General features: G+C 43.5%; 1 protein-coding gene across 5 annotated transcripts in view; it reads left to right on the plus strand.

Annotated features, from left to right (window-relative positions):
- The window catches only part of ltbp1 (latent transforming growth factor beta binding protein 1), a 432,638-nt gene that overhangs the window by 303,157 nt on the left and 118,148 nt on the right, over positions 1–11,333 (plus strand). For all 5 annotated transcript variants that reach the window (XM_059648686.1, XM_059648685.1, XM_059648688.1 and 2 more), the window contains one exon: positions 5,836–5,979. In XM_059648686.1, coding sequence (XP_059504669.1) covers positions 5,836–5,979 — 144 coding nt within the window. The remainder of the gene's footprint in view (positions 1–5,835; positions 5,980–11,333) is intronic.

Raw genomic sequence — 11,333 nt, forward strand, 5'->3', positions numbered from 1 at the left:
CCCTATAGGACATTGGTGAACCAGGTGGGTTTTTCCCCAACAATTGACAGTAGATTCATAATCATCATTAGATTCTTAATTCCAGATATTCATTGAATCAAATTCCATCATCTGCTGTGGTGAGATTTGAACCCGGGTCCCCAGAACATTATCTGGGTCTCTGGATTAACAGTCCAGCCGTAATACCACTAGGCCGTCACCTCCCCTGATTCCTGATGGTGAAAGGTATCACTACAGGGACTGATCCCATCCTCATCTCAATAGGGAGCATTAGATAAGCATTAATGTGATAGATTACCCTGTCTGATAGAGAGCCGTTTGTAGCTCCCCCTTCCAACCAGCCTACCTCCTGCCATCCAGGTTTGAGATCCAATCCTTGGTTTCCAGGAGGCTTAAAGCTGAACAAATGTGAAAAGGGGAAGATTTTGAGGAAAGATATTGGACTTTGCGAGGGAGATTGGAAACACTTGTTGGAAGTGCTGCAATCTAATAAGCCATCTTAAAACCACAGTAATTGAATACTTGAAGAGAAAAAGAACCTGCTTATTAAACATAAAGTCGGCAATAATTTGTATTTTGCTGCAGCTGCAGCCATAGTTCATCAAATGGAATTTATTTCCTGACATCCATAAAGCAGGATTAATCAAATGTGAAAGCAGAGTTTATTTGTAAAAAAAACAAGAGGAGTGAAAACATTAATCTGTAAGGATAAAATTTGAATCTGGAGCGGAGAACTGGTTGACCACAGAGTATCTGCTGCCGGAAATACAGTCTGGTTGTCGATACACACACTCTGCTTGGAGTTTGATAAAACACCTCCTTAAGCAACAAAAGCTCTGTAGACATTTGGCCTGTTTTGCAGACTAGTTTTTTTTCTTTGAAAATTGCTTTCACTGGCCAGTGTTCTTCATTCTGTCATGCTCTGTATATCTCAAGTGAGAAATCCCAGTGCTCCAATTTCATTCTGAAACATAGTGTAACAGGCTGTCCATCATTTCCCAGTCTGTGTGTCGGTACATAAACCGCAACACCTCGTTCCCTTAGTCAGGATGATGGATTGGTACACACGTCATCAAGCACATTTAAAGCAAGGAGGTTCCACTGTAGAAGCTTGTACTTTGTGGCCAGCCTGGTACAGCGGGCACTGAGAGGGGACCTCTTCATCCGTGAACACGCTGATCTGAGGCTAGGAATTTGTCTGGAAAGGACAAAAAAACAAGACAGAGTCACCTGCTGGAAACCTGTGAACCGACTGAAGATGCCCACAGAGAGGAGAGACATTTTTCACAGCTGCTCGACTTGTTGTAAATCTCTGCATAAAACATCTCCATTTCTGGATGGAGAAAGGCATTTATTTAGGCAAATGAGAGCAATGCGGGAATGTCCCTCATGATGTGAAAGAGGTGTTTCTACATGAAAAATAGAGCTGAGTGCAGCAAAGATTTATGTTGGTTGCAATAATGTGTTTTAACTATTTTATGCTTTAAACTGAAATTATTGGTATTAATGTTTCATTAGGTGCATGCTTAGTATTGGTATCATAGTAACTGCTGTTTCCATCCTTTAAGTACTGAATCTTTGTTCCTTTATTGATAGCATTCTAACAAATTAAACTTATTGAAAGCCATTGGAACATAAAATGTTCTTAAGGCCCTTGATGGGGTGGATGTGGAGAAGTTTCTCCTCTTGTGGGAGTGTTGAGGACCAGAAGGAATAATCTCAGAATTGTCCATTTAAAACTGGGATGAGAAGGAATTTCTTCTCTCAGCGGGTAGTGGAATCTGTGGAATTCTTTACCACAGAGGACCGTAGAGGCTGGGTCATTAAATACCTTTTAGCTGGGATCGACAGATTTTTGATCAGTAAGAGAATCATTGATTATGGGGAAAAGGCAGGAAGGTGGGAGTTGAGGATTATCAGATGAGCCATGATGTCATTGAATGATAGAGAAATCTGATGGGCTGAATGGTCTTCTGCTCTGACATCTGATGACCCTATTAGTTCATGGGTTATTTCCGTTTTAACTTAGCTTTCTGCAGGTCTTCTGGGCTAAACACTATCCCCTCCCCCAACTTCAGCTAGGTAGACTATCTAAAGTGGAACCAAACTCTATCGGTCTCTGTGTGATATGTAATGTTCACACATCAGAAACTATGCACGATTGACTGCTGAGGATTCTCAACCTTCAGCAAAGTGCTCAGTACAGCTTATTTATTGCTCAGTTAGTAAACTCAGGATAGTGGAGCTTAAACTGGTAATTCTAAATCCTTGCAATCTCCTGCTGATAGTTGCTGGTTTTACAAATATATGGCCTCTTGAGCAATATTAATCTTTAAAGAAAATAGACGCTGGAATGGATTTCAATGGAATAAACAGCAGTGCGACTTTTTGGGCTCAGCAGTTTCTGTCAATAGTACCTTCATTCCCATTTGTGCAATAAACATTTTTTGTACTTTCCCACCCACCGCACAGTGCAACTTAACATGAACTAGGGGACAGTGAGCAGCCACTTCCTGGGTGTTGGCGTATGCTGCCAGCAAGGGGTTATTTTTCCTGCCTTCCCTTCCCTCTCATGAAGTTGCCACCTCTTCCAACCTGATGGACCCCCTCAGATGGTCCGGCTACGTTTTCATTCATGCGTGGGAAATTGTGGGTGTGTGAAATTTAAAAAAAAAATCCCACAAGAGCGTACAAAGACAACATCACTTTGATCATGGAGAACCAAGTGTGGAGCTGGAGGAAATTTCTGAAGAAGCGTCCCGACCCGAAATGTCAGCTTTCCTGCTCCTCTGATGCTCCCTGTCCTGCTGTGTTCCTCCAGCTCCACACTGCGTTGTCTCAGTCACCAGCATGGGCAGCTCTTACAATCCCTTTGATCATGTTTCTAAATGTGACCAAATTTTTGTATCAGAGAGCTGAACGAATGCACAGCCTCTTAGGGACACAGTGGATCTTCCCTTATCCTACGTAGGTCCTATTTAGCATCCACATCATCCTCAGGTGGGAATATGGCTAGCTATTCAAGCCATCTAGTGTGTTCCATCTCTGCATTGGATCATTACAAAAAAAACCCCTAAAGTTAGTGAACCTGCCCTTGTTTCTTATCTTTTCCTTTTACAAAATTCTGTTGACATCAGTTTTGGAAATTGTCATTGGCCCAGCATCTGCAACATCTCAAGGGGCCGTACCCCACTTTTCAGTCTAAAGTGATCAAACTCACATATTGACCTTGTCCCCTCATCTGGAATTCTTCATCAAAGGGAATAGCTTTGCCACACATTTTCTTCAGAAGTCCCTTAACCATTTTAAATATATTGATTATGTCCTGCCTGGCAAACTTGTAGATTTGATGCAACTTTGTGTCATCATGTAACTGCTACACCTGGTGAATCCTTGCTGCCTCTTCCAAGGCAAGTGTATCTTTCCTGAGGTTCAGAGCACAAAATCTAAACAAGGGTCACTAGACCCGAGACATTGACCCTGCTTTCTCTCCACAGATGGTGTCAGCCCTGCTGAGTTTCTTCGACTATTTCTGCTTTTTGTTTCAGATCTCTAGTGTCTGCAGTTCTTTCTTTATCTCTCTCCAGTTTGGGCCTGACCAAGAATTTGGCCAACTGCGGCAAGACTTCCTCACCTTGAGATTGCACCCCCACTGAGATAAACAGCAACACATCCACCATTTTGCTTTTTGTTCACCTGTGCACCAAGTTAAGAACTTAAGGATGTCAAACTTAGGAGCAGGAGTCGGCCTTTCAGCCCTTCAATCCTGCTGGGCCATTCAGTAAGATAATGGCAGTTCCGACTGCAGTCTCAATCCCACTGTCTTGTCTGTTCCCCATAGTCCCTGACTCCCACTCCCTACAGAACATAGCCAAACAAATCCCTGTAAATATTCTGATTTGCCATTTTGGATCACTTCATAGATCATAGGTCACTTAATCCCTACAGTGTGGAAGCAGGCCCTTCGGCCCAACAAGTCCTCACCGACCCTTGGAGAATTCCACCCAGTTCTAACTCCCTATAACCCATCTAATCTACACATCCCTGATCTCTACGGGCAATTTCCCATGGCCAATCCCCCTAACCTGCACACCTTTGGACTGTGGAAGGAAACCGGAGCACCCGGAGGAAACCCACGCAATCATGGGGAGAATGTGCAAACTCCACACAGACAGTCACCCGAGGCTGGAATCGAACCCGGGTCCCTGGTGCTTTGAGGCAGCAGCGCTAACCACTGAGCCACCGTGAATCCAAAGTGGATGAACCCCACGTACCTCTACTTAGAACTCATTGATTGAGTAGTTTTAAATCTATCTTTGAGTTGGCTTGGAAAACACGGAACACAAATGATTGGGTGTAATTCTTTTTGTGTCAGGATTGACTTTTGCTTCAGTTTGGCATTACCCTTGTTTTTAATTTAAAATTTTTTAATATTCCTCACTGTAGAAAGTTCTGCTCAATAAGCAACGTGTAAAGTAGCAAATTATTCTTATGTCAAATCAAGTTAATCAGATAGTTGTAACGCTGGACCTGAAAGCTATGCTGAGGACTTTCCCCAGCTTGCGATGAAAATAGTTGAGGATAAGGTTCGGAATGCAAGTGATTAAAGAATGCAATCCAAGTCAGATCCACTTGGAATTTCGTCAGCTGTTTGTTTCAATGTGGGGGTGCTAGGTACCGACAGGGTCACAACATGATCCACTGCCCGATGCCCCCAAGTTCTTTGTGACAAGCCTCAGACAGAATTTAATGTACCACTGACGATTGAGCTGCTAATTCTAAACCCTAACATTAATTTGCCCACCCATTATAGCCATGAGCTCCAGGATGGGTGGGAAGATGTTGAGCCCAATTTTATGTGATTCTCCCTCACAGCACAACTGGCAAAGGTATTTAAAACCCACCGGTCTATTTTGTGATTAGATTGAAGTCCATATTTACTGCAGAGCATTTCAATGACGTGCAGTTTATGGAGGTGTGACCTTGATGCAGCTGGTTCTATTTATTTCCTCCCAGATAAGAATATACTAGGACCAAATCCTGGTGCTGTGAGGGTGCTGGTATGTGTTTGACCTAAAGAGACACATGTTGGATCAGTATTTTGTTCATTCATAGAATCGCTATAGTGTGGGAGCAGGCCATTCGGCCCATTATGTCCGCACACTACCTCCAAAGAGCAGCCCTCCTTACCCTCTCCCTGTAACACTGCATTTCCCACAGCTAATCCACCTAGCCTGGATCCTATGCCAATGTAGCATAACCAATCCCATCTAACCTGTACATCTTCAGCCTGTGGGAGGAAGCCAAACACCCAGAGAAAACCCACACAGACGGGGGGAGAATGCGCAAACTCCATACAGACAGTTACCCGAGGGTGGAATTGAACTTGGTGCTGTGAGGCAGCTGTGCTAACCACTGAGCCACCGTAAACTTGGTGCCTGGAAAGATGAAGACTTGCCCATCCAAGGCCTTCTAACTATCTCATGGAGATTTTTACCTACTCAGCAAGTACTCTTTGTAATTTTAACTTTGAATCCAAACGCTCATCCCATCTGGGAAATATTTCTCTTACAGAAAGAACCAGGGATTTGTTTTGAACACAATTGTTTGCAAACTTTCTCCCCAATTCCTCATTTTGGGCTGGATCTGGAGTGTAAATTTGACGTTTTCAGAAAGGGCCAGACTCCGCCGCCCAAATCCCGCCCTGAATCAATACAAACTTGAGCTACTCGGCCATATGTGGCAGTGGAAACGTGTGCTGGAGAAGTATCGAGAAGGCACTGCGTGTGGGCTGTTCCCTCACTCATGTCATGTTGCCCCTATTCTCACTTCTAGATGTAAACGAATGTGAAGCGATCAGCGGGGTTTGTGGTGAAGCTATCTGTGAGAACGTCGATGGCTCATTCCTTTGCATCTGTCCGGATGATGTCCAGGAATTTGACCCAATGACCGGGGAGTGCCGCTCCCCTGAGCCTCCAGGTATGGCAAGAAAAATCCCTGAGTTCCATTCAAATAATGTAACCTTATCTTCTTTGTGTTATAATTCTTGGAATATGGAATGGGTAAATGCAAAAAGAGAACATTTGGAAGGAATTTCTTTCTTGGACCTGGGTTACACATGTTAACACCTAGCTCGGATTCTAATATATAGTTTCACAGCACTTAATAATATCTGAAATATTGTTATGGATAGATACCTTGGGGTTGGTTTGAAAGTCTGGAGGATGGAATTTACTTCTGTTGTCGTTGGCACTGAACAATCTTTTGCAGTAATAGTAAACTATTCCAGTATACACACGTTTCTGAAGTATACCTTTGAGAGTGACAGCAGTATCACTTTGCATTAGTGTGAAGGGTATTGCTAACCTTTCTCACACATCAAAGCTCTTGTTTCACAGCTGCAGTGGAAAAGCTTCAGGTTTTGCTCCCTTCCCAACCCAAATGACATTCTGAAATGAATAGCCCATTCTTGCAAAGGTAATCTCTGTCTGCTGATAAGGATTTGGTATTCTTTAAGGATTTCAGATGGTACATCGCAGCTTCCACTTGCCCGTCCCTCTTCCCTCACGATGAGTGGCACGTGACATTTTCTGTAAACTCAGCCCCCTTTACTGCCCATGAAAATCCCTCTTTGCATCGTTTCAAGTAAATTGGAAGAGAGTAGACGCTGTTGTTCTGTGGAATACATTTCTATGACACCCTGTCATGTTGACGGGGAACACAGCTCCCGGCGATATTGGCTAAACCACAGCCACTTAATGTTGGGTGGGGCGTGGGGGTTAGTTGGCGAAGTGGCCTGCCCTCTGAGGGGGGGCAGGGAGGTAGGGGTTAAGCTGAGGCAAAGACACCGTTGTCCCAGGGCACCACAGGCTCGCTGCCTCATTAGAGCGAGAGGAAGAGATGACTTGGTGGCACTTTAACCCGAGGGTGGGGTTGAGAAATTGAACCCACGCTGTTGGCATCACTCTGTTTCGCGAAGCGGTTGCCCAGTTAGCTGAGCAAACTGACAACACCCTCCCCGCCCACCTCAGCCGAGGAGCTAATGGAGGCCGGACGTTTGGGAGGTCTGGGGTGTCAGTGGGAACTGGCTGAACGACCCCAGGAAGTCTGCACGGAGCCAGGGTTCGAGAAGTACTGGGGGGTGGGGCTGGTGTGCTAATGGGCACATCACTCTGTAGCTTTGGCAGGCATTGCCTCTACTGGGTGAAAGAGACCCCTGAATGATGTACTTGTGATCTCTGCTCCCTTGCCCAACATGCGGCCCACACAGTTGAAGCTGGTAGGCTACCCACTTGCTGTGGGTAAAACAGCAGTCAGAATAAGGAGGTACTTTAGTTAATGGTCTGAGGGAGAGCCTGAAGCCCTCCCATCCCCATTGCATGCCCACCCTTGGAGAATGGGAGGTATGTTGGAGGCAGCTGGCAGGGCACAAACACCGTTTCACAAACCCATCCCTTCTTCAGATCTGCTGGTGGCGCAGTATAAAATTACACCCGTGGCTTTGTCAGAACAATTCTGCTGAAACCTTTGGTTAAGTAAAAATGACTTTTGGAAGAGAGATTACTCATTTAAGGCTCATATCGTAATGGAGAAAGATTGAGTGGTTCGGATTCCAGTCCTTCCTTGAGTAAACCTAGTGTGGATTGTGTTTCACTCGGTTAGATTCCACAACAGTGATTGTATCTACATGAGTACAGGTGTTCCAACTAACGCCGCTAAATACATCGAGAATCAAAGGCAGCTCTAGGGGCAGGGCTGCAGATATGAATTCCGGCCGCCGATAATTTGTGCAATTTCTGCTATGAATACTGAGGTATTGTGTTACACGAGCTGCACATTTCACTGAACAAATCGAGACATTCTCTGTGACGAGTATTCCAAACACATTCCAAAGTTTGACATGTCAGTGTAGTTCCTGCATATGCTGTAACTGTTTGGTGGAAAGTTGCGACTGTATCATTCTTAAAGCACCTGTGGCTAATGGTGGAACCTTGCCCAGTTAGAACAGGCCTGGATATTGCAATAAAAAACACCAGCATCATCCACAGATGATGTAATCCCGTCTGATGTAATTCCTGGACAAGTCAGATCCCGGTTAGGAACCTGGCTTGATAGATCACATTTTGATTTGTCTCTCACTATAATATAAGCACACGACGCTGCAGATAACAAAAGAAAAACACCAGAAGCTTTTTATTAACAGAAAGAATGAAGATAAAGTAGAATAAACTCAAACCATCTCCTTATAATACTGACTTGAAGGTTTTTAAACAGACTTTAAATATATTATACCAAAATTTCCCAAAATCCTCATTCAAGAGGACACCAACCAGTTTTTGTATATTACTGAAAACATATCCCTCGTACAGGACCCAAAACACCACTCACCGTTATACTCATACCACAGTGTCTGTACCTAACAATGCAATAGATTTAACTCACTTCTGACTTCACCCTTTAGATTGGAACCACAAATACCTTTTTCGTGGGGCTATTGCGCACTTGAGCTTTTCTGTACTTTGCTTTAAGTAACACTCTTCACAGTTTTATCCTAACACTTCTGGTCTGGAACTAACAATGACTCTTCGTTCTAAGTTAAGCCAGTCCACTTTCTATCCTTCCCTTCTCAAGAGCACTGGTTTACACAGCCATCCTACTTCAATGACATCACAGGTAGGTCCTAAAACTCAAAGTTAAACTTAGAGAAATTTTTTTTAAAATTTTAAGTTGTGGGTGTTTTCCTTAAGCTTAAAAAAAACTCCCCTGACTTTCTAAACTGGAGCTTGTTCAGTGGTATAACTAACGTAAACCAAAAAACCCCCACTAATTCTAAAGAAAACGCAGTGGTTTCAGAAATACTAACAAGACGATTATTAACTTCAGGCTCACGGAAACCCTGGTGGTTACTAACTAAAAAATGAGAATCCCAAACATACAATAAAATGATATTCAAATATATACATCACAGAGTTTACATCAATGTCAGGACCAGTAGCAAGCTTTAATTGTTGATGACACAGCGATTATTTTGTAAAAACCAAAAGAACTGTGGATGCTGTAAATCAGGAACTAAAACAAAGTTGCTGGAAAAGCTCAGCAGGTCTAGCAACATCTGTGAAGGAGAAAACAGAGTTAGTGTTTCGGGTCCGGTGACCCTTCCTCAGAACTGCTGTAGACCCTCTCAGCTTCCCCAGCAGCAACTTACTTGTACTCAGCCTAATCTAGGGTACCATACTTCCTGTTTATAATTCAGGGCTTGATTCTGAATCTAAAAACTAATTACGCTGGACATCGCAGCAGGTTAGGCAGCATCCATGGAGGGAGAGCAAGCTAATGTTTCGAGTCTAGATGACTCTTCATCAGACACCCTAAGGACTGTAGTATTGCAAGGAGGCAGCTCACCACCACTTTCTCCAGGGCAGCTCGGGACAGTCAATAAATGTTTTCCTTCACAGCAGCATCCACAACCCATGCACAGAAAGAACAGGAATTCAACACCCTCAGAGTTTTATTCTCGCCATACACAAGGTGGGCTTTCTGTTTTTGCTAGAACTTTCACTGAGACATGTCCATTTCTCACTGTGTTCCCATTGCAACTACATATTTCCAGATGTCATACCTGAGACTAGTGAGTTTAAAGTTTTCATTAAAAAACAAACTGAGTTGCTGAATTCCTTCTCAAAATGTTAATAATAGTCCAATGGAATAAGAAGGAATTTGACTTATTTGATGGCTTTGAGCAGTGGCATTGGCATTGACCTCTTTATTTAGAGCTTTGTTTTTAGTCTTACGTTGAATTTGGAAGATTCCTTCGCGTGAAAACATTTTGTTTTGTAATCCCAAATGGCTGACACCTTGAGATAGTTCTAGGCTCCCCAGCCAAGAGCAACAATCACACAGCCTCTACTCTGCTTAGCGCTAAAGAGCTTTAAAAGAATTCAATGGGATCACTTCACATTTGTCTAAACTGCAGACAGTGTGGGCCCATTCTATTCAGCTTTACCTTGTGTGACACTCTGATACTCTCTTTTCTTTGAACACAAGCCATAGCTGCTAAGCGAGGGATTCTCCTCTGATAAAGTCTCCATTTCAATCTTCACGGTCTTAAACCGAGCAAATAAACTGAAAGGTACTGTTTGTCATCTTGCCTGATCAGAGTGTAAAACCTCTCTGTAGTTGAGATTTCTCTGTGGGGTTGGCAGCCATGGCTTTGATGAGATTTGCTGATGGTCAGTTTGCATTCTGGTTTACGTCTCCCCGGAGTTGTCTACATGCCAACCCACTGGATTGAAAAAGGCTGACACAGAATCAAAAAAGCTGACAGCTTGAAAAACAATGTAGAAATGAAAAAAAAAATCCCCAGATAAAGACTGACACTGAAGCCACTACTTGAAGTGATTGAATAAGTGAAATTCCTTCCTATTCCATTGGATTTTTATTAATATTTTGGGATCATGTTCGGCAATTCAGTTTGTTTTTGAATGAAAGCTTAAATCCAGTAGTCTCGGGTATGAAGTATGGAAATATATAGTCACAATGGGACAGAGACCTGTCTCAGATAAAGCTGCAGCAAAGCCCATCTTGTGGAGAATAAAACTGTGATGGTGTTGAGTTCAGTTCCTGTAAGGAAGTCTGCTGTCTCCACAAATGTTTGATTTTTGCCACCTTTTCTTATGGTGCATTTTTAGACATAGTTCAGCATCATCTTACTTTCATCTCAATGAATGAACCCTCCTTGTTAGCTGAGTAGTCTGTCTGTGGCCTCCTAATGTAAAGCGTAGGCATGCTAAAATCCCTCCTGGACAGCTTGTGTTTCGCCAATTGAAGAGGGGCGTAAAGAATCTCTCCACCGTCTTTGGCAATGTTGAGCTCCAGCGTCCCAGTCACACCAGTTCTGTGGATGGCTGTAACCATCAAAACCAACCATACAGAGCACCATTATTTCAAATTCCCTGTCCTGATCTGACCATAATTATTAATGCACTCAAATGTTTCATTTCTTTGTACGCGTTTATCCCACTCCATAGACCAGAATCCATAGCTCCCAGTGCACAGAGTCAGGAATGTCGCTTAACTAGGGCCTGCACCATAGCCTGCATAGGAAGGTCCATGACCTGCCTCCCACTGTCAGTTGAGATCTTTAGCGGGCCTTTTAAGGGTCTGTAAGGGTTCCGCTGTCACTGTAGGAATTAACCCAGCACCAAGTGAAACTGTCGCTGGAGTAAGATCAATGAGCTGGTAGAGCCAAATGAAATTGACTTGTACAATGTTGTGAGTTTCGCAGAGACATGGCTGCAAGGAGATCAGGGCTGGGAACTAAATATCCAAGGATA

This window comes from Stegostoma tigrinum, chromosome 9, assembly GCF_030684315.1.
Source record: "Stegostoma tigrinum isolate sSteTig4 chromosome 9, sSteTig4.hap1, whole genome shotgun sequence".
Classification (NCBI taxonomy): Eukaryota; Metazoa; Chordata; class Chondrichthyes; order Orectolobiformes; family Stegostomatidae; genus Stegostoma; species Stegostoma tigrinum.